Consider the following 27,871-nt stretch of genomic DNA (forward strand, 5'->3'; position numbering starts at 1 on the left):
CTCCCAACTCTTACTCATCAGTTTATTTAAAAAGAATGTATTTTATTTTATTCAGCTAGAAGTATACACTATCACAATCAATCTCTTACTTCATTTTTACTAAAATATTTCAAATGAATGTTTTACACACATTATCAAAAAAAACTGTACTATTACTTTCCTTCCCCAAAAAAGCCAGAGTGGTTCAATAATAGGTAAAAACGCGTGCTAAGGTCTAAAGAATTTTGCTATATACACAACAGCAGGTGCTAACTTTTCCAGTTCTTTGTAAATCATATACAGAAAATATAGCAGGGCTGTAAGATCACAGGTTTAACAGAAATCAAACTTTAAACTGATTTCTAAAGCAGCACAAATAGACTTTCCCCACATTATGAAAAATATACAATTTTATCACTTTACAGTCATGCACTCTGAAAAAGATCAGTAGTATTCTTCCCCCCCAGTTTCTAGAAAGATAAAAGGTCACTTTAACACTGATTTCATTTAATATCTAATATTTGGATAAAAATGTGCCATTCTCAAACAAGGTTGTGCTCAGCAGTCTTATCAAGGTGCGAAGAGCTAACAGAAGCTGGTTACACTGCAGCATTTCAGGAACTTAGGGAAATGCTGCTTACTCCAGTCACTCCAACAAAAGTCAAGGATGTGATTTTACTTTCCTTAAGCAAGCAAAGTCCATTTGTAAACAGTGGATGCTTTCTTTGCCAGAGGATTGCAGAACCCAGGGCTTCAATCTTGAGGAAATTATCTTGGGCTATTGCCCCAAATCTATGAATTTAAATGCCACTATTGCAAAGGGTGCTCCCCTCCAACTTAATGTACAAAGCTCCTCAGGTAGTTTTCATTGAATACTGAGCGCATAGGTAAGTGAATTTAAATATTCATACAAAATATCTATTTAGCTGAAAATTCAGCACCCAAGTCATCCTGTAAAGTCATTGAGCATCATTTTACCCCAGGAAGACATTTTATAGCTCAAATGGAGCTAGGTATGAAGACTGGCAAGCCTAAAAACCCCTAAGCAGTAACACCCCAAGGTACAGCAGTGTCGTGTTCTTCTGCAAAATCAGTGACACACATCTTACAGTGAAGATGATAAATAAAATCTTAAAAAGGGCAATGCCCTACGAGTATGAAGTTTGTTCAGCTGAACTGCTGGCTACCCTACAAACTGTCTCTTCAGGATTTGCAGGGCTAATTGACCTCAATTGCAGCACTGATTCCCTTGTAGGTGAGATCTGCAGGTGGAACAAAACAAGCTTTGCTTGAAGTAATTGAGCAGATTTTGAGACAGATTTGAGAACAGGGAATATTTGAGTGGGAATTACATAGTGGTGAGACTAACCTGATGAGTGTACCTCTTGTCTTGTTGAGAGGACCTGCTAATAGCCTCATATACCCCTTAAATAGCAAGGGTGTCATGAACACAGTTAACTCTCTAAGTGCTGGCAACATTTGTGTTACTTTAGATAAAATTCACTGACATAAATCAACCTTGTTCCAAATACACTTGAACTCTGCTTAATCCTGCAATCAGATGCCACCAAAGTTAAAATAGGCTTTCAAGCAGATAGATTAAAGTAACCCACAGTTTGACCTTAGATGTTAAGGAATAATGATGCTTTGCTTTACATCACTTTTTCTGGTACAGAAATCTCAATATATAAATTGTACAGGAGGAAGACAAGTAATCACCAATGGCAACTAGAAACTGGAGGTCAAAATAAAAAGCAAAGAGGAGGAAATCCAGAATCCTCTAAAGATACTTAAAGGAGACAGTCAGACTCCAGAATGGAATTTTCCAGATTGCACAGGATGTAAATACTATTAGACTGAGAGCTATCTAGCTCAGTGTTCACTGACTGAGCAGTAGTAAGAAAGAATTACTGGTGGGTGTGTGAGAGTATGCACTTGTGTTCTGGGGGTGGTTCTTGGTTATTTTTAAATAACCTACTCAACAGTTACATTTCTGTTTCCACAATGAATGATTAAGTGGTGCTTACTCTTACTGGTTACTGTGTATTTTGGCTGTATTCCTTCTCTACTCTTTTAGTGGTTACAGGTTTCAGCTCTGACACTGCAAATTCTTCAGCCAGGCAGCTATAGTTTATTGTACACCACGGGAACAATTACCTTTCATAAATTGCCACATGGGTTCCTTAGTATTTTATCGGTGCTCCATGTAATACAATACCACAAGTCAAGAACTCAACTGGTAGAACAAATTAATTTAGAGGAAGATCCTGTCCAGCTAATACAGCTGTCTGTAGCTGTGACTGATTCTTGTAGAGAACAAAAAGAAAGTGTTTGAGGTCATTACATCCTCCAACTAATCACTAAAATTGATGCAACTTTTGAAGAGGAGGCTTTGATCTTTTCACATGCCTGTCTTTAAAATTATTTTACACCAATGAGTTCTAATAACAAAGCCCCACCTCCTTGGACTATTGGGAAAGAACATCTAACGAAATACAGGGACAGCTGCTGTGACAACTTGGAAAAGGAGGGAGTCAAATTCTTACAACTACACAGGCAGCTACTCCACAATAGCAAAATGTAAGTCCCATTATTTTATATACAACCATTTGAAGAAGGAAAAACCCACTTGTTTTGGTTCATTAACAAAAATAAAGCTTGAATAGCAGGAAGTAGTCTCACCTGACAGCCCATGTTTATGGAGTTTTTATTCAGCTCTGTGAGGTTGTTGTTTGGTTACCTTACACAGGAACCAATATAGGTGAGGAGTCCAGCAAGAACACTAAAAAAACCCACCCAAATCTTCCTTATGTGAAAGATGAGCTGCTTTTGAGGATCCTGTGAAAGCCATAAGTGCTGTCAGGATAGCAGTTTCTGCTGAATTATTTCATAGTGAAAACTTTACAAGAAAAGTGTTGCCATTTTGTAGGGAATAACGTTGTGTGGCTAAGTGACTTCAATCACATTACGACTGCAGAAATCTTGTGTCATTTGATCACGAAAAATTGTTCATTAACACCTGATACAGAGTCTTAAGCCTTTATGTACACTTGTGTGATGAGTACCACCATACAACATAGGGCAGTACAAGTGTTTTTAGCTTGCCACTCAGTATTTTACACAGAGCCTTGTGAAAACAGTTGCATGTCATTCTTCAAAATAAGGACCTCCAAAAAAAGTGTTAGCAGCTCATAAACTTGGCAGGCAGTAAGCCAATGAATTTGAATTGTATTTTCCTTGGCTGCCTGGAGCCACTAACCCAGCTATGAATCACTGAGAAGCAGGTGGACAGGAGCAATACAAACGGTGAATTCTTCGCAGGTTAAGGGTTCTTCTTGTTCCTCTTAAAAATTCTCTTGAGTTAGTTAATTCTACAAACAGACCATTACAACAAAGCAGGTTTGAACTACAATAAAAATGATGCAAGTCTGGTATTTTTGGATGGTTACCCAGTGAACAGTAGCTCCAGAGCACCACAGCCTGGAAATCAGGCCTTTAGCTGCCATATTTACACTATTGTTACAAAAAAAAAGCTGAAAAAAAAAAAAAAAGAAAAAAGGAAACCCTGAAAAAACTCAACCCCAACTCCCAAGGAACAGGCAGCCAGAAATACTGAGCTCTGCCTCTTCAGTCTTCACAGAATCCATCACTTCCAGTTGCCAGGAATGTGGTCCTACAAGGGACCCTTGAACTGGTTTCCTGACAGATGTTGCCTGATGGAGGGTTTGGAGCTCGCAGCATCACCCAGCTTTCGCCAGACAACCTGCAAGAAAAAATAAAGGGTTTGGGGAGAGAAAGACAGGATTTTTTTTTTTTTTTTTTTTAATAAAAAAGTCCAAACAACAAAGCCACTGAGGAATAGCAATATTTTTTAAATTGCAGTCTGAAAGACAAAACCAGCCCTTTCCTAGAGCTGGGCTGCAGTTCTCAGCAGGGACACTGGATGGCATCTTTGCACCAGTTTCCAAGGGAAAAAACATCAATGCATTTTTCTAATTAGTCCCTCTTGAAATTAGAACCATTTTTGCCTGGGGTAATAGTATAAAACAAATACACTAGATTCAGAACATAAGTTCAATGGTAGGTCAACCCTGCCATGCTTACAGAAAAGATGCTACCATGAACAGAAAAGATAATGAAAAAGATAATGATTAAAATTATATATACATGACTTTCTAAAAACATATATTTTATCACTCTAGGGCCACTATTTAAATAAAAAATAAACTGCAAAAAACTTTATAGCTGCCTTGAATCTACATTAAATGAATATTTAAAGAGAAAACAGCTGATGATAGACAAATAGAGATGAGTCACTTTGGGAGGATGAAGTTACAGTATTTTTACCTTTCCCCCAGCACAGCTATAAGGGACTGGGAAATTAGGCAGACAAAATATCCCAAAATGCAGGCCTTCATTTACTCGGGTCTTGGCTTTGCTTATAGGGATCCAGCAACCAAAATGAAGTGTCTCTGCCCTGGCTAAGGATGCTCACAGTGATTTAGCTCAGCAAGCTGCCTCTTTTTAGGGTTAGGGTGGGTTTCAGAATTTAAACAGAGCGTTAGGCCCTTCTTAACTGCTTTAAGGCACTAAATGATACCACCCGGGCCAACTTCTTATGTGAACTTCAAAAAAAGAGGGCTCATAAGCATCCTCCTCGCTACTCTGGGCAGTTGAACAGCACATCCTCAACTGCAGGTGACAGGCAGCTCAGGCTGTGTTCCAGCAGAAATCTCAAACTCTTTGTTCCAAGCCAGAGCATGGCCAAGGTGCTTTGAAGCTGGAGGCAATGCTGTGACAGCAGACACTGCAGAGCAGAGGCTGGGTGCAGCTGGGCACAGCGCTCACCGTACAGGATGTGGCCAGCTCAGTTACCAGTGTGGTTGCCCAAAACGTCAGCAATGTTAACAGCACCCCACATATCATGATGCTGTTCAATGACTCCAGACAAGGTTCTCCCTCTGACATTACCATGTGGTTTAGGCTCAAACCCATTCAAGCTGTACAGCTTTAAACCTGGCAAGCAATTGTTGCTTAGCCCGAACTGAGTCCGTAAGGTCACAGGTGGAGACAATTGCGAACAGGACTCTCCTAGTCAGGGAGAACCCCTTGCACATCTCTGGTCAGCTAGACAAGCTATTCCACAGCCAGGAAGGTTCTAAGTGGGAACTATCTACTGAGCAAAATCTGCTCTGTGCAGTGAACAAGACACTCAGATCACCCAAAACAGTGGTCAGCAGAGTCTCCACTCCTCCCTTGTGCCTATGGACCTCACAAGGCTTACAATGCAGCAGATCCCTGTTCCTCCATACTTCTGACAAAAGACCACAAAAAGACAAAAAGAACCCCCGGAGTTGCTGGGAGGAGTTCTTACATTGCACATTTCACGAACAATTGCCTTCTCCTTTTCACTTAGGTCTTCTTCATAGTTGTCTTGCATTTGCCTGTCCAAATTTTCATGGACCTCAAGAACCTACAAAAAAACAATATTACAAAACCATTATGATCCTCAAATAATTATTTGTGTCCCCAAGAACATCATTAACAAGTATTTAAATAGGTAGGATTCACAAAGCCTCAAGACAAGCAAAGACAAGTATGACATCAAGCTGGGCACCTCTGTCCTCCCTGTTCCTTCAGCCATGTCCTGCCTCTGTGCCACCACCTGCACAGTGTGGGGGCATGCACACAGTCCTGGGAACCATTTGCAGCAGGTTGCTTGTGCCCACAAGTGCATCTCTTCCAGGAAGGCTGCCAGAAGTCCTATTGGAATTCCAGGCAGCACCCCAACAAGCATGATGTCCCTCACCACGTGCTGCCCACACTCCAAACCTCTAGAGCAGCTCAAGTGGGAGCCAGCCCTGGCCTGCCACATCCCACTGTCCTGGCCACCCCCACAGAGCTCCTTCAGCCCACTGCTGTGGCCAGCTGGTCCCTTGGTCACAGAAAGGAGACTGCTGGGGGCTAAAGGCAGCCTTCATTTCCAGCTGGGAACACTGACTCGAGGGATACCCCTCTGTCACACACGCCTGCATTCCGACAGTTCCTCTGGACAGGCACATCGCACAAGGTGGGCACAGCACAGCACAGGAGCACCCAGGTTTTACTGTTGCCTCTGTGCTGATTTACACACCTCACCCAGAGCTTTACTGCTGATGAGCCAGGTGGTCAGCTCAGTGTGCAGGGTCAGAGATCCTGCAACCAGCCAACATCATCAAACAGCACATGGTCTCATTCACCACGATGCATCCCCAACATGTGAAGGTGTACAACAGGTGTAGCTGTATGAATACATAATCCTATACATCCTAGGGAAGTACAGAGCCATGCTAGAATGGGTTTTAGCCTTTGCTGAGGTACATACAGCACTGGCTACTCCACGAAATGGGATACCAGGGATGATTATCCCCAGATCTGCTTCTGCACAGCAATCCTGCTGTACTCAAAATGAGTTGCAAACAAAAATAGGTAATTCTCCTAGGGCCTGTAGCCTACTTGGGACCAGTTTGTGTACAGATAGGAATTATCCACATCCATTCTAAGGAGAGGAAGGTCAAGAGGAATGTGAAAAAGCATGTATGTGCTGACAAAGAGAGCATCTATTTTCTGCTAAAGAGGAGGGAATTAATTATTGATCCAGCTGGACTCACACATTGAACTTGCTTGTCTGGAGCCCGTGTGCTTCCGATGTTGCTGCAAAGCCAGCAGCCTGCAAGATCACATCCTGGCAGGGAGCACCAGGGCTGCCTGGCTGGCAGCTAAACATCAGCTGTGTCCACAGGGCAAGTGTCAAGGAAACCATGGGCAGATTAGTTAAAGATCACATCAGCCCCAGTCTCTGCTTTCAACAGCCATCCAACCTGCAGGCACAGGAGTCTCAGAGGACTAAAATAAACTGTTTTTCTACAACTTATGCTTAAACTAAACCCACATTCCTTAGTTCAGGAGGTGTGAAAAGGTGGCACAGCATATTTCTTTCAGTGGAAATGTCTTTTAATAGTGTTAACCAGGCAGAGCTGGAGCTGAAAGATGATCAGATGGAAGTTATGTTTGTATTTAATTTCTGAATCTCATTTACTCTGGAAATCATCCTGCTTCCCAGCCTCAACCCATGTCTGGCTAGGCGCTTTATAAAGATGTGTTAGCATCTTGGGTGTGGGGAAATGGCATTCATAGCGATAAAACACAACGGCCTATCCAGGAAAGGCATGTTGGAAGAAAATACACTCTGAGGAGTGAAATAACCTCTTGAAGAAAGACAGGAAGGCCTTTTCTCAGTGCTGACCCAGCCCTGGCTATTCTCAGATCCTGCCAGATGCCTCCTCAGCTGTTTAGAAGGACCAGGTTAATGTTCCTCCAGTTACACCACAGGGGAATACAGACATGCCTTCCCATCAGCTATCTATGGATCAGTTCAAGGACTGTGCACTCATGTGGGTCTAAGAAACTGGGGTATGTCTTTCTGTGATGTCTGCCACGTCTCAAGCTGAGAGCCTAAAGAAAACAGACAAATGTACCCTAAGTTCAAAGTGGATCATGCCATCCCCTCCTTTTTGCTTCTCATCAAGCTGCACTGACAGCATTTGGTCCTTTGTTGACACAGTAGCCCTTTGTGACCTCCCTGGGTAAAATGCCAGCCAGTGAGAGTGAGAGCAGCCTGCTCCACTCGGGCATGGGGCTATTCCACATGTAGGAGGATGTGGCTGGACTGGGAAATGCTGCTTTCCTGCATAGGGATGTCACTTCCCGAAAACAACTTTCACCTTGTTCTCAGTGGGCATGCTGCCTTGTCTGTTTTTTCCCTATTGATAAACTGAGGAACACCTCAAGTGTTCTCTGAGACTGCACTGATGTCTGTGAGCAAGGCAGTGTCACCTCAAAGTCATTCAGTCCACCACATCCCTTCTGACTTGCTATACTGACCCCATAGGGCCAAACATATTTTAAAAGCAAATATTCAGTTAAAAAAAACACCACTAAAGAATCTGAATGACAGTAGCAAAGCTCTGAAAGGGAAACTGAAAGTTGAGGTATTAATTTCTGCAACACGAAGCATGATGGGATTGAGAGATACTTTCCAAATTGTGCAAACCTCACTAATTTTGTTGCTTCATAAGTCAGCTGGACACAACACTGGGAAACATCCTGCTTCAGCAAAGTCCATATTCCCTGCTACGATTCTCCCCTAGTTTTGGAAGGCCAAATCCTGTCTTATCCACAATTAATGGGAGTGATGATCACCTCTGATCATCACCTTGATAGCTCTGTGTGCATGGAAGAGGTCCAGGCTGCCGCTGTGGGGGCAGCTGGGTTATAGGCTAAATGTCGTTCTTTTACATTTGTCTCCTCATCACCTCCCCACGTCTTTAGCAGGTTTGCTCAGTTCCTAAGAAAAGTGCTTTGATGTTCAGAGAGATACTGAGCTGTAGCATATGTACCTCTTATTCTTGTTAGCAAAAACAGCTGTTAGGAGCGCCAACCTGTCATCTTGCTCCTTATTTAGTAGATGCAAACAAACAAAACTATTTCAGAAGGAAAAATAAAGAAAATTCTAAACGCATTCAAGAAAGAAACTGCAGGCAGCACTTCAGCCACAGAGATAGAATTTAACCTGCAGAAAATACCAAGTAAAAAGCCTAGGGAATATTACATATGTGGGTGCAGACAGGGGAAGTCCAGAGGCATCCATGTGGAGTGGACAGTCCCTCAGTGACTTTTGCTTGGGCAGAGAGCCACATCCTTGCAGCCTCATCATTTGTGGACAGGCTTCCTTCCACGCAAGTGTTCCACAAGACAAGTGGAGCCAACTGCACAGAATTATGGAATGACAGAATGGTTTGGCATGGGTACCATTCATTAGAACAGGTTGCTCAGAGCCCCATCCAGCCTGGCCTTGAACACTTCCAGGGATGGGGCATTCACAGCTTCTCTGGACAACCTGTGCCAGTGCCTCACCACCCTCACAGTGAAGAATTATTTCCAACATCTAATCTAAACCTGCCCTCTTTCAGTTTAAAACCATTTCCTCTTGTCCTGTCACTATGTGATGTAAAAGTCCCTCTCCCTCTTTTTTATGAGCTCCCTTTACAGAACTGGAAGGTGCTATAAGGTGCCTCTGGATCATTCTCTTCTCCAGCACCCTCAGCCTTTTCTTCAGAGGAGAGGTGCTCCATTCCCTTGATCATCTTCATAGCCTTTCCATCTCTCCTTGTCTTTTCTTGCAGTAAGGAGCTGGCCTGCTCAGCCATAAGGACTTCAACCATTTTTCAACCAAGAAGGGCTTTTTCCAATATCTGTTGTGATACAGCCAAAGCACAAAGCCTCATTTGTAAGCTGCTCTCTTCTCAAGAGAGAGTTGTGATCTGTATCACAGGAGATGAAGGTCTAGGATAGCAGCTGCATCCAGCTTCCCACATGCAGGGGCTGGCACTGGAAAAGCTACCCAGTTCTGCAAGGTGCAAATAAGACCTACTCCATATGCTACAGCATGACATGGCCAAAAAAATGCCTGCAGCTGGAGACCAACAGCTACTAATATTTCACTGTGCCACAAGGGAGGAGGAGAGATTGAGACCATCACGAGTTTCCTCAGTCCCTCCATTTCCAGATGATCCTTGGAAATGGGCCGCAGGATAGAAAAATAGGTACCTTCTCATCCCTCCGTGCCACACTGACCTATGGGAGATTTACCTCCTCACTTCAAATATGAGAATATTTTTAACCTCAAGTGAGTGAGCAGAACACATCACGTGAGATCATTTATGCCCCGTGAGATGTGACTGCTATGTCACCTTCTTCCGGACTCAAGCCATGGCAGTTTCCATGGTTTTGGAGACAGACAAATGCACCTCACCAGCCAAACTATGAAATCACAAGGGAGAATTTCTTCTGAATTTCTTCTAGCCTTCCTAGGAATCCACAAAGCTTTGAAGAGGGATTACTAATAAGTGCAAACAACCAGTCACCTAATTTCTTTTCAATTCCTTTAAATGAAAAATTGTGCCAGACTTTCCAAAACTAATTTCCAGTTTCCAGGAATCTTCCTCATTAATTTTCAATCCTTTTCATAAGCTTATCAAACCACATCTAAAAACCATTTATGTTTCTTGCCCTTAGTGAGAAATTCAGTCCGGCAATTCCTAAAGCAAATAGGAAACTAAGTACTCCCCAGAATATGATCATAATCAATTTATAAGTATTTGATCTTGTAATTTAAAACCACTACCAACTCTGCTTAATACTATCCCTCACCAGCACCTCACCAAATGCAATCAAGAGCAGGAGCAGAAAGGTTCACAGTTTGGGAAGAAAAAGCCAACAGCAGTAGTCTGGACTGCATCAGGGCTTGGATGATTAAATGCAAGCAAAGCCAAATCAGTAGAAAGTGATAGAAAAACAAAGGTTCACATGAGTTTGCAACATTCTGCAAGGCAACAGATTAGCAGATCCATCTGTATATATATATATATATATATACTGGAGAAATGTCACCCACAAACACATTGCAGCATAGTACAGGATGGAGAATTCTGATAGCACAGAGCCATTCACAACAAGCAAAGAAGAAACGTGTTGGAAAACACAGGACAAATATATGGCAGCAAGTAAACTGCCTTTTGTGTGGTCAGCTCCTTTGGGAACAAGCAAAAACTGTACTAAAGGTATTTCTTAATCCTTGACCATGTTGGACATCCTTCTCTTGAGGAGTTGTACAATCATCCAGTAGGAGTTTACAATTTGGATGTATAAAGTCTCAAGAAAGCTGAAAAATCAAGATTTTCAATTTGAAGGATCATTTATAATTTAAATTCAAATTAGATCCAAATCAAACCAAACTTGTCTTGCCTTTAATAACTACTTGAGAGATAGTGGCATTCAATATCCTCCTGGGATCTGACAACAGCCCAGTAGAACAAATATCCTTGCCAGCCACACTACTGCTTTTCCTGACATTTGTTGGTTTTACCACCACCACTACCACATCTGTCCTGGAGCCAAGAGACCCTGGACAGGCATGATATACTAAGATAGAACCACTGAAAATTAGAAAATTTAGGGAATTTGTGAATCATAACCATGAGCAACATCTGTGCCATTTATTTATCTGTCAGATGTGGAAAGGTACAAAGCAAAGAGTTTTGTAAGCATCTGTCTCCAGGTCTAAGATCATCCAAGCTAGTGATGCCACTGCTGGACCTTTTTTCCAGCTATGACCATAGGGATCTGAGCTCCAGAGCAGCCATCCAGAAATTCTCCTCTGAGGAACTGATGTAATCTTCTTAATCCTGCACAAAATTCCTCACCTTCAGCAAATCCAAATCTATAAATCTTCCAATTTCAACCAAAGACTAATTTAGTTAAGAGACTTTCTGGCCATCCCTGTGGCACCTTGTAAAGAATTTGTGCTTCTGTGTCTCTTAGATACTCAGAAGTACCTTGTTTAACTAGTTAAACATATAGCACTGGGGAATTACACTTTTTCTGCTAATGGATGGTCACTAGAACCTGAAAGTGTGAAATCATGGTGCAAGTTTTCTCCTTTAACTCACCTACCATGGTCCCACTGTCAGTGGCCCTGACTTTAATCCCAGCTGATAAAGCACATCCTACATGGGTAGGATGCCACTGTTGTATATTTTCATAAAATAAAATCTTTCTCCTTTGAAGGCTGCTGCAGGATTTTCAATAACAGAATATATGAGGAAATGCAGGTTTTGTGTCCCTTTTTAAAACAGCATTTCAGTCACCACTGTCACCCCAATGACTCAGTTTACACAGGACTGATAAACACAAACATAACCAACACCTTCAGCACCAGCAGCTTTTATTGGAGGTTTCCAACCCCCAAAAAATAGCCATGCATAATCTTGCTTAGTTCTGTGACTATTGTAAGCAATGCTTATTCATGATGACACAGGTGCTGGTTACCAATATCCTGCCTGCCTATTAACTTTCTGTGTTCAGTTGTTTCCACAAGGAGAGCCAATGCCCAGCTCTGCCACTCGGGTGCAACACAGGACACCTCAGTGTCCCACACAGCCTTACCTTCATAGCATGCACCACAGCCTCTGGCTTCTGACCCACAGGGACATAACCCGCTGCAGGAGAAGATGCAAGATCAGATGCCATGCGAGCTGGTCCCTGTGCAAATCAGATAAGATACGTGTTAATTCCCCTTTGGGTGATTTAAGCAAGGATGAAGAAATTATCCAGAAAATTTGACCACTAGCTTGTCTCAAATTCAATCCCCTTGGCCACCTTCAAAGACAAAAGACACCACTACCCTTTCCTCACGAGTCACTTGAGCTGACACCATTTAAGTGCCAGCACTCAGTCTAGATGTGTTGAGGCAGGACATCACCCTGGTTTGAATCTAAGTTGATTCAAGAAACATTTTTTGTTCATTTAGGATAGCTTTCTACCAGGACAAGATCAAACAGTACTCATCCTTCTGGACATGGAAGCAATGCAAACAAGATGATTTTCCAGCACAAAACGGTCATTTCTAAGAAGCTGTGCTCATGAAAGAAACAGTTGGCATAACTTCATTGCTTCTCTGGCAGCGTTTTCACATTGACATCAAGTACCGATCTTCAGCTACAGAGAAAATTGTGAAAGCAACCTTAAAACAAGCAGATGTCCAAACCTAATGTTGGCTGGGTTTGTTTCCAAAATGCTGGCCAGTCCTCCTGCATGAAGGATTCCATTGGGAAAGATGCCGAAATGACATTTTACAAAAGATTTCCACTGTCCAACCAGCCTTGTAAGCATTTTGCATAGGACTTTCCTTTTTCTACGGGCATCCAGCTTGAATTATGAGAGACACAATATCTTTATTCAGTGAGATGCACCCTGCCTGTCCCTAATATTTTTGCATAGCTTTGTAACTCTGGGAGAAATCAACAATGAAATCATTGACCAAACTTGTATTTAGTCTTCACATCCTTTAGGAAACACAAAGAATTATTATATTTGGGGGCCTCTGAAAGCAAATTAGGATGGCAAAGCGGCATGTAGCACCATCACAGGAATGCTTTCACACACAACACACGAGGCACTCTATTCATGTCTTTTCCACATTTAAATATGCTTTGTCTCATCACTTTGCCTTCCATGCCAAGGCCAGCAAGTTAGTTGCGCCAGAAGAATCACAGAATAATAGAAACACAGAATGGTTTGGGTTGGAAGAGACCCTAAAGTTCCTCCAGTTCCAACCCCCTGCCATGGGCAGCGAACCTTCCCCTAAATCAGGTTGCTTAAAGCCCTGTGCAGCCTGGCCTTGAACACTTCCAGGGATAGAGCATCCACAGCTTCTCTGGGCAACCCATACCAGTGCCTCACCACTTTTACAGTAAAGGAGAACCAATGGAGGGGCACTTTCTCAGCTCTCATTCTTCCAAATATTTTAAGTTGTAGGGACCTTTTTACTCATAAAAGCATTAATGTGGATATATTTAAGGAAAGAATGGGCTAATCCATTAGGCTACATGCCAAAAGGCATGGAGACTTTCAAGCCCTAGCCACTGATCTGTGCCTAACCCATGCCGTGACCAACAGCCATTTACTCATAATAGCAACTTTCATGAACTGACTTGCAGGTGATACACAAGCTTCCTTTGGAGAGGGGATGGCATCTCAAGAAAAGGAAAGTTAGACCTACTAACCCTTCAATAACTCTCCAAGGTCATTTATCAGACTGAAAAAGCAGAGGCACTCACAGGATGGGCATGGTTCTGGACCTAGTGGCAGAGCATTACAGCTTGCTGGAGCTGTGGCCACCTGGGCACACATCCTCAGCCACCCCGACCGTAAGATCAGACAGAAAAGACAGAGGCTGGGGAGGAAGCACTAGGGACTGGATCCAGCCAGCCTACAGCTGAGACTTACAACTGCAAAATGGGGTACAAATTTCTCACAGGGCTGGTAAATGCAACAGAGTCCTTCCAGAATCAGCTTCCCATAGAGGTCAGAGACACCCGTGCATGCATAATTACTCTGGCTTCATGATGAAAGATGCTTTCTTTCTATAAGTGACCAGGTTCATGACAACCAAAAGAAGAATATTCGGGAGTTTGTGGTCATACTTGATATAGATCTTGTCCAATGGCCCTCTTCAGAACTAACACAGGAAATGCCAAGCAAAGGTCTAACATCCAATATTTCTTTGGAGTTGAGAGTAGTATGACAGTTAGAAGGAATTCTGCTGGATATTGCTGCTGACAACATTTTAAATATATTTTCATGGTCAAACTAGAGTAGATCACAAGGTCTCCCATATGAAAAACAGCAGCAGCTTCTCATATAACTGAAGTCACTGATGAGCTACAAAGCACTTCCATGATCACAATCACTCTCAAAATTACTACAGAATATAAATGAAACAAAAATGATTAGAAAGAAATGTTTTCTAAAGAGCTTGATCATACTTAACCAATCACCACACTGACAAGATAAAAGCATTCTTGCAAACACAGTGATAAACTGGATATATAACATCACACAAAAAGCCTTCAGTGGGTCACCTTCCTTCTCAGACAAGTGACCTCACTTAACTGAGTGGCCCCTGAACACAGGTAGAGAATTTGACTGAGAAGGGAAAAATTATTTTAAAGAATGAGAAATGCAGCTAAAGAGGTAGACCCAAAACTTGTAGTCAAAGTGACAGATTACTTCATTTCTAAAATAGGCATGATCCTTGATCCTTAGCTTGAAAGCCAGAAGCCCCAGCCAATGGAAAGAGATGTCCAAATTGCTGAGTGGCATCATCAGCAATGGTGAGTGCACCACATGGCCATGCCACTGGCCCTTTGCTCCAGGCCACAGAGACCCCCCCCACCATGCCAGACTGGTGCTACAAAAGGTCAAACACATGTGAATAAAGTGGGGGAGCAAGGAAGGATCTCACCAACATCCCTGCTTTTCGCAGCTATGGGATGCAACCAGTAAAAGCACACACACAGCTACGGGTGGCTCGATACTCATCACTGCAGTCAGTGATTCTTGTGCAGTTGTGCCCTTAGGGAAGGCTCTTTCCGGACACACAAAGAGTTGGTGTTTTTTAAAGGGCTTGGTGCTTCATTCCCACTGATTTCAGCGCTGTTCACAAGAAAAAAAAAAAAAAAAAAGTTCATCCAAACCCCTATCAGCTTCCTGCACTGAGGCACACATAAAGGAGGCCAGAACTGAGGGGACTGCAGGCAGCAGAGAAAGAAATGACAACATATCCAGCAGGATGCATGGCCAGCAGGATGCACGGCCAGCCTTTGGAGGATGGAGGAGAGGAAAATGGGCAGAGTTCACCGATAGTGTTAGCTGAAGAGGAGGAAATGAAAAGAATTGAAGATAAGGTCAAGGTTGCTATATTGGAAAACTGCCAACAGTGGGAGAAGGGAGGGAATGGGAAGGAAGAGGAGGATGTATATTTCACCCAGCAGGAAACCCATCGAGGTGAAATGCAGAGGAGAGGGAACCAGAGATGTGAGATAGGAGATTGAAAGGAGGGCAGGGAAAATCTCAAGAAGCCAGTGTTGAAGTAGTAAGTAAAATTGCACAGATGGAGGAGATTCCTCATAGCTTAGAACAGATGCATTTGGAAACCGTAGGCAAGAATTCCCACAGCTGCACCCCAGCACTCTAACTCAGCTAATCTAAGGACCCCCACCACTGCAGAAACCCATGCCCTTCCTGTTCCCTATAGCTGACATTTTCACAGACATAGGAACACAACTGACTCAGCACCCTGGCAGACAATAATAGCAAGGTTAATCTGGTTACATCCTAAGAAGCAGAAATTGTCTGTATAGGCAAAAAGCAATATGGTGTGTTTTGAGGCAAGCGTGACTCTCAGTTTCCTCTCCCCGTCTGGTTTTGTTGAGCATGCAGTCTTTGTATTAGATGGACATATGGCTTTTCCACTTGCTAGGTTTTTATAGTGTTTGGTAGTTCAGAGGTGGTTTACTCTTCACCCTCAGATATCTGGCTGAGGCATTACATAATTACATAAATGGTTGGTGCTATAAGACCACTCAGAAGTCACCAAAAATGCCATTAAAATTTATAATAACGATCTTGAGAAACAGCATGCCACTTTCAGCTACAGCCACAGCCACCCCACCCAAAGGAAGAGCTGCCCAGCAGTGAGATTACCAGTCTAATTAGGGAGAGAGGGTATAAGTTATGTCTCTGAGTTCCCAGAAGGAAGCACCTTTGCACCCTACACACAGGGTTTATCAACCACTGCACCTCTGAGACCCAAAGATAGTTCTTAAGAAACAAAAGTCCCAGGGAACCAGAGGCTGTGGAGCTGTGTGTGACCCATCCTATGTTTCCTCAGCAAGTAGGTGTTTTTGCTTCTATCCAAAACACTATGGCTGCTCAGAACACTCGAGACTGCTGTGGCATGGATCTCTGATGAGTTCAACCCTGGACAGAACAGCCCTATCTCTGCTGCCAGGATGGTTCTGGGACTGTAGTGTCCTGTCCTGAGAGGGTCCTGATGAGATTCTTTGCATCCTTCAAGCGAGGACTGTGCAAAGTACCCCCATATCCAGGCTCTTTTCCACTGGGAAAACCTCAACAAGAGCTATTCCTCTGCTGCCTTGCACCAGTGAACACATTTCCCTTTCAGGCCTCTCTTGCTCCTGCATTTCAAGCAGATTGATGCTGAATATTTGCTGGTGTCAGTGATGGGACCAGTGCACTTCTCTGAGCTTACTGCACCCATGTGGCATCAGTCCCCTCCCAATTCCACCCACCCCATGTCATGCATGCTGAAACCACAGATCCACCAGAGAAGTTCAGTTCTATCTGAGACCCCCCCCAGAAATCTTTCTCTGGAGCCAGCAGGGCTTGTCTCTAAGTCTGTATGGAGAGTCACAGTCCAGATGTATAAATGACTAAGAAAAGAGAGAGAAGCTCTGCAGTCTCTCATGCCAGAGCATCCTTGAAGCAATATGCTACCTACAGGGGATAAGTTCCCCAGTTCTCTGTTGCTAGAATGACACTGACACCCTCCAATCCAAAAGAGAAAACAAAGCAAATCAAAGTATCCCCATTCACTGCCCCAGCCAAAAACCATCAGCAAAGCAATAGTGCTAATGTGAGAAAGAAAATCCCCAGACCACAAATACTGCCAGTGATCCTTTTCAATCTGACACCAAAACAATGAAGAGCAGAGGCCCCAGATTGCAGCTGCTGATGAACATCTGCTGCTGTGTCATGCCACGATGTCATTACCAGTGTCTAAGACCAGGTTTCCTAATGAGTCCTTGCTGGCTCTATCTGGCTGCATGGGATGTGGTCCAGCACAGATGCTGACAAGCACTGCCATGGATTCTCCATTCCTGTGTGTTTGGAGGACCAAAATTAATAAGACTCTGCAATAGGGCACGCTGTGAAATCCCAATAATGACACACCTCCACAGAGGTAGAGTAAGGCTTAAAATATGAACATCTCTTCGTAACTGTGGGAATGCTTTGGTACCCAAGAAGAAAAGAGTTTAACTGGGGATGGCAGGTATCTGCTCTTTTAGAGGTTTTGGATCAGAAATTTAAAAAAAAGAACAAAGAAATTGTAATAAACAATTTCTCCTTGATTCCTCCAGGGATCTGAAAATACATGAGACCTTAGGCTTTCCATCAGTTTTCAATCTCTTTTTGTTCAATCATATTCTGTCTTTTAATGACACCCTTTCCTACCTCACCTCCAAGAGAGCTATTCCTGATCTGCAGAAAGACTGCAAAAGACTTCATTTCAAAACCCAGAAGAGAACACCAAGCTGGTTTTACTTCAGCCAGCAGGCTCAACCTAGGCTCTGAGGATGCTTCAGACCAACAGGGAACATATGAGCAAATATTAATGCTTCTGAACCTCACATCTTCCCCTTAATTTTTGTCTCCCATTTCAAAAAACAAGCATTTAGAATTCAAACCTGATTATATAAGCCACATTTTTCTAATGGCATACTTCAGACAACATTAAAGCTAAATGGAGTCATATCAGACACCGTGAAGTTTTTATTGCTGAGACAGAAGACAGAAAATTACATTACATCAGGAGCTGTCAGACAGCTCACAATAAAATTCCCAGGCATGTCTATTTATCTCACAATGGTTTTGTTTGCAGCCTGCTTACCCAGATTTGAACTGTACTTGGACCCTTCCTTAGCACCTGTCACCATCCAGGTGTTTTAAATAAATCAAAAATAAATAAACAAAAGTGTCAATGCCGCTCTGCAAATTAAGAACTGCTGAGAGACAAGCAGGAGGCAGTAACATGCCCACAGTTCACGGAAAGTGGGTGGCAGAGCCAGGGAGTACCATGGAAAGGTGCCATGACTGGCACCCCAGTCCTGGTGTGCCAACAGAACAGGGGGCCCAGCACATTTTCATTTAGTGAATGGAACATGTGGCCACAAGTTTAAGGAAGTGCCTGGAGCAGCTCCAGCCAGGCAGTGATGTGGGCAGATGGGGAAAACCAGCAGCAAAACCAAGGACTGAGAGCACAAGGTCACTCTGGCATGGGAGAAAGGAAGGCAGGGAATGCACCAAAACCCTGAAGCACGGTGTCCCCATCAAAAGAGTAGCACAGGCAGCACCAAGGGCAAGCACTGGGCTCACACAGACTGATAGTCCATTCAGAATGAGAAATCTCCCTTCACACAAAGATGAGTGACACTCCTGGGTGATCACACACAAAAATAATCTCCTGTTACCACCAGCTTGAGAAATTCCCCTGGGCACTGTTTTGCATCCCAGGCCACATTTCCTGTGCTCCTCTGCCCTGCAGCTGCAGAGAGGTTAAGGGCTGGAACAAAGAGTCGGTGCCACCCAGCGATGGAGCATGACATGACTCCAGCTGACATTTCACCCTCCCTTCCTGCAAAGTCCCTTCCCTCCCTGCTGCATCTTCTCATGCCCACGGCAGCACTGCCACCACGTGTGGTGCTCCTGGGGGAGCCCAGTTCCTCTCATGGCCCTGCAGGCACAGGGCTACCTGGGGGCACTCTGACAGCAGCCCCAGGGCTCCTTGCTGGCTGCAAGATTTCCTGGAGGCACAAAGAAGCAACCAGTGCTGGCCCCTCTGCAGACTATACCTTTGTGCCACCCTACTGCAGATGATGCCAGACCTCTGATATCTGAGCATGGGACATCCTCACCAGAGCCAGGGAGCACCTGTATGTGTCCTGTCTCCCTGGCAGGTGATCCAGAGCAGTGATGGTGCTTGGCTCTTGTTATTCCATGACTACTGTGCAGAAAGCCTGCCAGCATCCTGCTAAACCCAACCACCAGCTCCCTTCTTGGGCACTTAAATGGCTGTTCCCAAAAACACAGTGGGCTGCCCTGCAGCTGCAAGCACCTGACAGCCTGTCACCACGCACAGGAGAAGGAACCTGTGGAAGACTCCCAGACAGACCCAGCTCTCCAGCACAACACAGGTCCTGGCCACTGACAGGGAGTGAGTGCAGAGCCGTCAGTACTCTGTATTAGCATCTTCCTTATCAAATCAAGGGACTTTATTGCAGATGATAATCTCCTTTGGCTTTACTTAATTTGCTACCTTTAATCATAGAGAGCAGCTGGCCATGTAAACATTCAAATCCATGAATTAACTGCTGGGTGCACACAGGAGCGAGACAGAGCCCGTCCGTGTGTCTCAGCCACCTCCTCCTGCATCTTCGTGGTGTCCCCAGCATGCACAGATGTCTACTTAAGTAATAACCAGATTTACATGGCACTTCCTGATTATTAAAGAAACAATTTAACTGTTTCATTTATTTCTCAGCAAACATCACAGACACCCAACAAAAGAATAGCTCCTCTCCCTGGCAGGCACGACACAGCACCGGCTGTACGGGCTGCGCACCGAGGGAAGATTTCAGGCGCTGCCCCGAACAGAAAAAACAAAGTCAGGACATTGTTTGCAACTGGATGTCATTACAAACAGGAAGGGTGTCTTTTCTGAGCGCTGAGTTGATCGCAGCTCCAGACTCGGCAGTCTCCTCGGAGCATGCAGAGCCGGTGAGTCAGCCAGGGCCGGCAGTGATGGGGGAGAGGGGAGCTCTCACTGCACGCGTTGGTAACAGCTGGGATGGGCACACCCTGCTAAAACCACCACGGGCAGCCTCGCTGCCCCCTCGGACTGTGAAACCCTTACCAACATGACGTATTCAGAGCACTTTCAGGCCGTAATCCCCTGACACAAGCAAACAGAACAAGTCTGTCCGGACAGAGCAAGCCCAGCCGTACCAGCAGACAAAGTGCACTAACACTGACTGACTCACAGGGGCACTGTCAGCGTAAGGATTTTGAGAGGTGCTACTACTTTTGATAAAGGAACGTCAAGCACATTTGTTTGCAGAAGGAAACGGTGGGCATTTTTAAGACTTTCATGATTTTGAAGCAGATCTGATTTGGGGATGATACAGGTGAAAGCCTCTGAGTGGGTAGAGGATGCAGGCAGGCACAGGAGGATACCTGTGCACATCTGTATCACCCCTCAGGCCTCCCTTTCAGCTTGGCTGCCCTTCCAGACCTGTGGCAGAGCAAGGGTCTGTTGTGCCCCTGCCTCTCCCCGGACCCATTGCCAGCCCCAAACAAAGGCACATGAATAATGAACATGAGAACCTATGGCAGACCCTCGAAGCAGATGAATTTTTCTTGCTTAATCCACCTGTAAGGGTGGATTAAGGGCACGGCCTGTCAATGCCTCTTTTGCTCATCAAATCCCCAAATTTTGGCACTGCCAAACTTGGTGCTGGTTAGCTGCCATGGGGAAAAAGGCCACCCACTGCTCAGAGCCTCTGCAATAGCAGCAGATGAAGGGCAGCTGCTTTCAAAACTTGATTGGTTTGTTCTCCACTGCTAGTGACACACTCTGAATCTTCACCACAGCACTCCCTGGGTCATAAATCCCAACAAACCTTTTATTTTACTTTCTCTTCCACAGCTACTGTTGCTGCAGCAGCAAATCAGCCACCTTGAATTTCTCTTTTTTCTGCTCAATATCATCCTGGTGGTACTGGTGAAGCCAGTGGGAAGGAGCTGCCTTCTGCCACACTTCTCACGCTTCTCTCAGTCATTGCTTCCCCCTGCCTAAAAAGGCACCATGGCCATCACTGATGTGGGAAGGTGAGAAACCAGCCTAGAGTCATCCTCTGACACACAGCAGCTGTGCTCAGCTCACCTGACAGCTACAGGGGATGGGGTGCAGGGGTAGGAGAAGGCAGGGGACCATCAGGGCACTGCACAGGACGGGCTTCTGAAGCAACAGAAGGGGATGAAGGCATTTTGAGGGGCTGCAAGGAGATGCTGAAGATGCAAATGCAGCCCTGGGGATGCCAGAGGCACTGGGCAGCCAGAAATCTCCCTGCCTAGGGGCTTCATGTAGCACTGTGAGGGGCTGGGGGTTCCTTGCTGGCAATGGAGGGGTTGCTGTGCTGTGACACCTTGGGGCCCTGCTAAGGTCCCCAGTGCACCAGGTGACTCTGTAGAGGCAATCAATGCTCCAAGGATTCCTCTGACTCTTCTGGGTGCATCTTCAGGATACCACAATGAGAACAGTGCAGTGGTCTTTTGCCATTTCAAGATTGATTTTATAAGTCAGGTTGGTTTTACAAAGCTGATCCAGTTCTTCTCCCTGAGAGGAATAGATTTACTCCCAGGCAGACTGAGGGACTTGCTCTGGGTGCCCCAGTGAGACCCAAGACCGGGCTTGGGCCACAGTTACTTCTCCTTGCCTACATCAGGTTGGTTCAGGGGCCAGCTTTGCCCTTCTCTGCAGGGAGCTGAGGGAGAGATACTGAGTTACCTTCCCACTTTTCTTCTGCCTTAGCCCTTGTACTGAACAGCATGGAGACCACTGTCTTTCCAACCAAAAGGGAAGTCATTGGGGCTGGGGTTTCACTACTGTGTGCCCTCACATCACCTCTCCACCACTGCTCTCACAGGCTCAGCAGACAGCCAGCGCTTCAGCCAAGGACTCGTCATCCCTTCCCGCTCCATCTAATGGCTTCTCTTTACACCTACAGACCACAAACATTTGGGCTTGTTTTTGTAATAGCAAGTGTGCCATCTGGCAAAACGAAATACACTTCCCCCGAGTATCTCTACAAGGCAGAGGTACAAAACGTGACTTGTGACAGCATGGCGGGAATCAAGGAAAGGGGCTGGTGCTGCAGCCAGGCTGCCAGAGGCATCTCCCAGGCTTTGCATCCTTCAAGAAGTAGGAACTGGAGAAAAATACAAGCAGAAACAATGTCAGGAAGCCAGAGACTCAGCAGCTCTCTAAGTTGAGTGCTCTCCACTACATAACCACACTACTACTACTTTGCATTTTCCTATGGACCTTATTATTTCTGGAATAGATTTAGAGGGGAAAAAGAAATTGTCTCTCTCCAGTCTGGTCTGTAGTACAGACTCCAGAGAGAAGCTGCTTTGAACGCTCTTACAGAAACCTCACTTTTATCTGGAGATGCTTATTGTAGTCCTCAGGGGCATATATAAAAGCTGGGTATTGGCATCATCAGCATTGTCTTCTCAAGAAGAGAGAGCTTGTCTCAGCTCTCACAGAGTCTATCTGCAGGTACTTTCCCCAGAGATTCCCAATTCCAGACCCAGGATGGTCTCCAGTCACCACCTACAGCACCAGCAGACACATTCCCCTGCACCCAGATGGGGAACCACAAGGAGCTCCTGCTCCGCAGCAAGGGAACGCTACAAACTCGGTACAAAAACTGGAGGAAGGGGAAGGCGATGATTATTTTAACCTAACGTGTCACTCACACCCACACACCTACAAACACACATTGACACGTTCACCAAAAGGTGGTCAGGGTCACTGTGTGTGGCACAGAAAACAAGGGACACCCACCAGCAAGTCCTAATGCCAGTCCTGGCATCCCTCTTCATTGACAGCAGAGACGGGTTCTGGGACACATTTTTCACATGCCTTTGGATTCAGTGGTTATTACAGGCCGATCTTTATCTCAGCATCTTGCTTACTCACCCTCCAAAAACCCTAGGAAAGCTGCTGCCTGTTGCCTCCTTTCCATCCCTTTGGTCATCTTATCTTACTCCTTCCTCTTGGAACCACAGGAAGAAACATCATGGTGTGACACTGCTCCCATTATCAGGGAAGCAGTCCTCTGCTGATGAGCCATCTGTGCTGTGGCCTTATCACAGCACAGACCTCCCAGTCCTGACACAAACCACACATCCTGTGGTGTTTACCCACTTGGTTGCTGCCAGTCACGTCTTTGGCCATCAGCACAGGCCAAAGCATCCCTTCCTCTAGAATCCCTGCTGGAGTTTTCACACACTTTTCCACCCACACTCCATCCACACTGGCCTTAGTATTTCCATTACAAATCTCTACATTACTCCCACCAAAGGCAGGATCCCCATTATAAATCACATGATTTATAATGCTAGCACGAAGCTGGTTCATATTTAATGATGGTGTTCTTTGCCACTGTGCATAAATGGTTCCTCCAGGCAGCAGGTTTATGAGCTTCTCAAGGTGATGGTACCTTTAGCCATCAGACCATAAGCAGCCCTCAGGTCACCTTCTCATCCTGGGCACTGACATGGGCCTGTGGCACGGCCACAGGGCAGCAGGCAGGTACATGAAAGTCTGCAGGGAACATGTGTCCACGTGGCAGCCAGAGCACCCTTGAAGAGGCCAAAGAAAAGAGAGAGATGCAAGCTCTGGGCCACGCCTCAGCCTTCACATGCATCCTCAGCTGTGCTGCAAGGTCTTTGATGTCCCCCTGGATGTGGGGGGAGTGAGCAAGCAGCTGGGTGGGGTTTAGTTGCCAGCTGCAGTTAAACCATGACACCCAGATGCCAGGTGGGCACGGAGTCCTCAGCAGTGCACGGCTGACAGGCACCTCAAAGACAGCTCTCATGCCTGGGACACCAACTTACATGGGACTGAGCAGCTCTGGAGGCTGCTGGCAATGGGAAAATTGGAGCCAGCCTATCCAGCTTAGTCTCACCCCAGGGAAATGGCAGGTCCCATCAGGAGCTTGTTGCTGCCTCCTCTCATGAGTCCAAGCCAGAGGAAATCACCCTTACCTCCCAAAGGACACAGGGAGCTCTGGTACTCCATGAAATGATGCTGGGTGGCAGTTCCCAGAGCAGGAAAGATTGACCACTCTGCTATCAGTTCAAGCTAATAGATATATCACACCTTCCCTTGCAAATGCCAGGGTCTTGTAGGTCAGATAATCCCAAGGACTGCTGTTCCTGGATATTTGGTACCCACTCCCACTGCATCTACAGAGCAAATCCATAATTATCCATGCGCATGAAGCCCAACGCACAGAGTGCAACTGTGTCTTTTGCTTCTGCATCTGGAGTGTGCACAGGTGTCCCTGATCCAGGACACACTGGAAACACCCAGCTGTGTCATTAACTGGGGTACGTCAGAGCCCTGGAGAGCTGGTGTGTTACCTGTGACAGTGAGGGATGTGCTGAGGAACTTCCCAAAGATTTGCACGGGCAGTGCCAATGATGAAACCCTGAACGGATGTTGAAGCTGACACCAACTGTCCATCACTCACCCACATGAAGCTTGTGCAGGCACAAAGAAGAATGATTTTTCACACACCCATGCCTGCTGTCTATGAAAAAACGCCACACAAAAGCCCAGGTACATCTAAATGTCCACTTCTGGGCATGCTCAAGTCATTCAAAAACATTTGCATGAATTTGTGATCATCATCCTTTGTCACAGTGCGTCACGTCAAACCACAAACCAAAGGGATTTTGGTAGGAATAAGTAAATAAATGGCTACATAAGTATCTCAGACAATGTGAATTTGGATCCAAAGCTGGTTTTGTTTTTTCTCTATCAGCTTCCTGCAAAGAAGGTGGAACACAGCTAGGGTGACAGATGAAAGTGAATGTCACACAGCACCCAGGCCTCTCCATAAACGCCAGGTGCCATCTCTTCCTTGAGGAAGCAGAGAAAACAGGGACAAGTAGCCAGGAAGGGCTCCAGCAGGCAGGACCATCTGCCACCAGCCCTCACATAGGCCCAGTGAGATGCTGGGGCCAATGCTCAAGCAGAAAACTCTCCTGCCAGCTCCCATCCCAGCACAGCTCCTCTGCAGAGAGCTGCTGGATGTATCCTAGCCTGACAGACAAGATAAACGTAAAATCATGAATAGCAGCAGTCCTTGGGGCAACCAGCACGGGCTGACTGAGTGTCGCCAAGCTGGAGATCAAAAGTCTAAGCACCAGAGAAGCAAAGCAAAATCTCTAAAACTGTAAGGCTGGCACAGCCAGACAAACATCTCCAGGTTCAAGTCTCTCTGCACTCCCTATAAAGTCTCCTGTCTTTATACATGGGGCATAAAGTTAGAAAACTGAATATTCACATTGACAGTTTTATCTTCTTTTTTTGATTGAAGCATCCCCATCCATCCTGCCATTTAGCAGAGATAGGAAGGGGATATGCTTCCATACTTGAGTTTTATTTATGCAAACTTTATTAAATCATTATCGTGCCCCTCTTTACAGCTGTAAGAGATACGCTAAATCTACAGAATTTCTATTTCCCAATCAAGCAGCCAACACACGCCTGGTTCTACAGGACATGCAGCTCTGCTGACCAGTGTCCCAGACATGGAGCAGGGAGGTTCTCCAGCTGTGCTGCCATCAGGAATTTGCTCACATTCATAACACTCTCAGCCCACTCCCACCAGGACTCTCTGACTGTTTCTACGCTCTTCCTGTAATCTGGAAAACAATATCACCATGCAAAGGCAGAGGCCCAAGCAGCAAGGGAAACATCTGGCAGGCAAACACCTGGCAGGGCTCAGGATCCTCAGCCATGCCTAGCACATGGGTGCCCAGGCACAGCAGCACTAGTTCCATCTTATGCAAGAGGCTTTAGTCAAGATTCTTCTGTGATTTGAGAAGCAATGCAGGAAAATCTTAGGAAACACAAACCTCATTTGTGATACAGAAAAACCTAAGAACTTACTAAACAACCCTGTCCACGCCCTGCCAGACACCTGGCAAGCTTCATCCACAGCCAGCTTTTTCACTGCAGGCACAGGGCATTTACCAAGAAGGTGCAGGTGTAATGAGACTCATCCTAGCTTGAAAAGGTTCTCAACAGTGACTGTCAGTTGACTGAAAACCCGTGTTGGGGTGAACTAAATTCAAGCAAAGATTAATGTTCCAGAGGTTCCCCATCCTCCCAGCATCTGCAGGTTTTGGCAACACCAGCTTCAGGACGAAGAATCACTTGGGAGAGCTCCCTGTAAATCTTCAGTGCCCCCTCCAGCCATGCCCACTTTTGGGGAAACCCATGGCTCTGCCTGTACAGTAAGGAAATATCTCTTACGTTTTGCAGGGCGTCTTGGTACTGTGGCAGTGACGAGAGCTGTGACTCAGAGTGGTACGGGGACAATCCTTTCCTCAGAGTCCTCAGGTCACCCGTGCTGGACTGCTGCAAGGACAACAGAAAACAGGACAGTCCATATTAATGAGAAAAAAGAAAGCGGTGCCTCTCCTGATGTCCTGGCTTTTCCCATGACCGCATCTGTCCCCTGACCTGTTCTCATTACTGCTCCCTGCACCAACAGTGACAGTGAACATTGTAATAAAAAGCTTTTTCCATGCCCAGTCCTAGAGAAAACACCTGCAAGCAGCTGGAGGTGAACTGTTCAAGGTCTGCTACATTAAGTAATACAGCAAGAAGGAATTTTTGTTTCACCTAAGTTCCTACATGCTCAATAAAAATATTTGTTAAGAAGCACATAAAAAAAATATTTTTAAGACTTCAGATTAAATCAAAAGCAGCAAAAAATCCACAAACCCCAAACAAACAAACCAACCAACCAAAAAAAAAACCCACCAAAAAAAACCCACACCAGGAGACATTTTCTAGATTAAGGGTTTGTAAGCAGTGCTACTACGATTCACCTAAGCTTGCAAAATGTGTGGTGACAGAAACAATTTCTTATTTGGCTACAAATTTGCTTGCACCCACAGGTCTTAAACATAGCCAAATAAATGAAGGTAGTCTATATGACCCTGAAAACCAGATAAATACAGCCAATAGTCTGCACTCACAGGGGAAGGAGCACTGGGTGTTAGGAGTACTGAATAATTTCCCTGGGACAAAGTTTCTGCCTTGTGTTTTTAACTCTCTCTGTGATCTTGAAATGTGAAGAATGAGAAGTGTTTATCATTTATAAAAGTGCACCCAGAAAAAGCCAATTTGCAAATGTTGTGTTTGTCAAAATTTGCCAAAATCAAAGGTCTGGGAGAAGATTCTATCTTTATCATCAATAAGCATCCTCATTAACTTTTTATATTTTTAAGAGTATCAAGCAGTGCACTGTCCTCTATTTTAAAGCTAAAAAATCATGACCTTTTAGATTTTTATGCTCCATTAAGACTTTCAACTCCCATTTGCTATAGAAATGTTTTCTACTTCAAAAGAACCAAAGAAAAGTCACTGGAGCAATAAAATTTAACAGGAATTCTCATAAATCAACTCAATTGTATATAAAAATCCCACAGTAACCCAGAGGCCTGAACATAATGGAGACTTCAGAGATGGTTGTCATGCACAGATCTCTGGAAATATTGAAAGTTCATTTCCATTTCATGCTCAAAGAGAAGAATTGGTGCACTCTAAGTGGATACATTATTTTCTATCACTGTCGGAAATATCTTCTTGTATACATGGCCTGTTTTAGTTGACATTTAGCTTTGGTTTTATTTCAAAATGTTGTCTTCTTAGGTTAAAATTTCTACAGTGACCCAATGCTCTCACAACCATTCTGGAGTCCTCACCCTATCAACTTTCCTTTTATAAGCTGTGAAGAGAAGGGCAGTTCTCAAGAAAGCCATAATGAGAAATGGATTCTAG

The 27,871-nt window shown here is 44.9% G+C and overlaps 1 protein-coding gene across 4 annotated transcripts in view; it reads right to left on the minus strand.

Moving 5' to 3' along the window:
- Window positions 1-3,004: 3,004 nt before the first annotated feature.
- Window positions 3,005-27,871, minus strand: part of CCDC85C (coiled-coil domain containing 85C) — a 106,986-nt gene continuing 82,119 nt past the window's right edge. For 2 of the 4 annotated variants that reach the window (XM_005520141.3, XM_014249859.2), the window contains 4 exons: window positions 26,336-26,440; window positions 12,025-12,120; window positions 5,354-5,452; window positions 3,005-3,742 (listed from right to left, as the gene is read on the minus strand). In XM_005520141.3, the coding sequence (XP_005520198.2) occupies window positions 3,653-3,742; window positions 5,354-5,452; window positions 12,025-12,120; window positions 26,336-26,440 (390 nt within the window). In that variant the 3' untranslated portion in view covers window positions 3,005-3,652. Of the gene's footprint in view, window positions 3,743-5,353; window positions 5,453-12,024; window positions 12,121-21,200; window positions 22,209-26,335; window positions 26,441-27,871 lie in introns of those variants that run through there. The other 2 variants (XM_014249860.2, XM_088057211.1) reach the window with 2 other exon arrangements.

Source organism: Pseudopodoces humilis, chromosome 7 (assembly GCF_049639895.1).
Source record: "Pseudopodoces humilis isolate 2021_Gansu_Grassland_sample_001 chromosome 7, ASM4963989v1, whole genome shotgun sequence".
NCBI classification, from domain to species: domain Eukaryota; kingdom Metazoa; phylum Chordata; class Aves; order Passeriformes; family Paridae; genus Pseudopodoces; species Pseudopodoces humilis.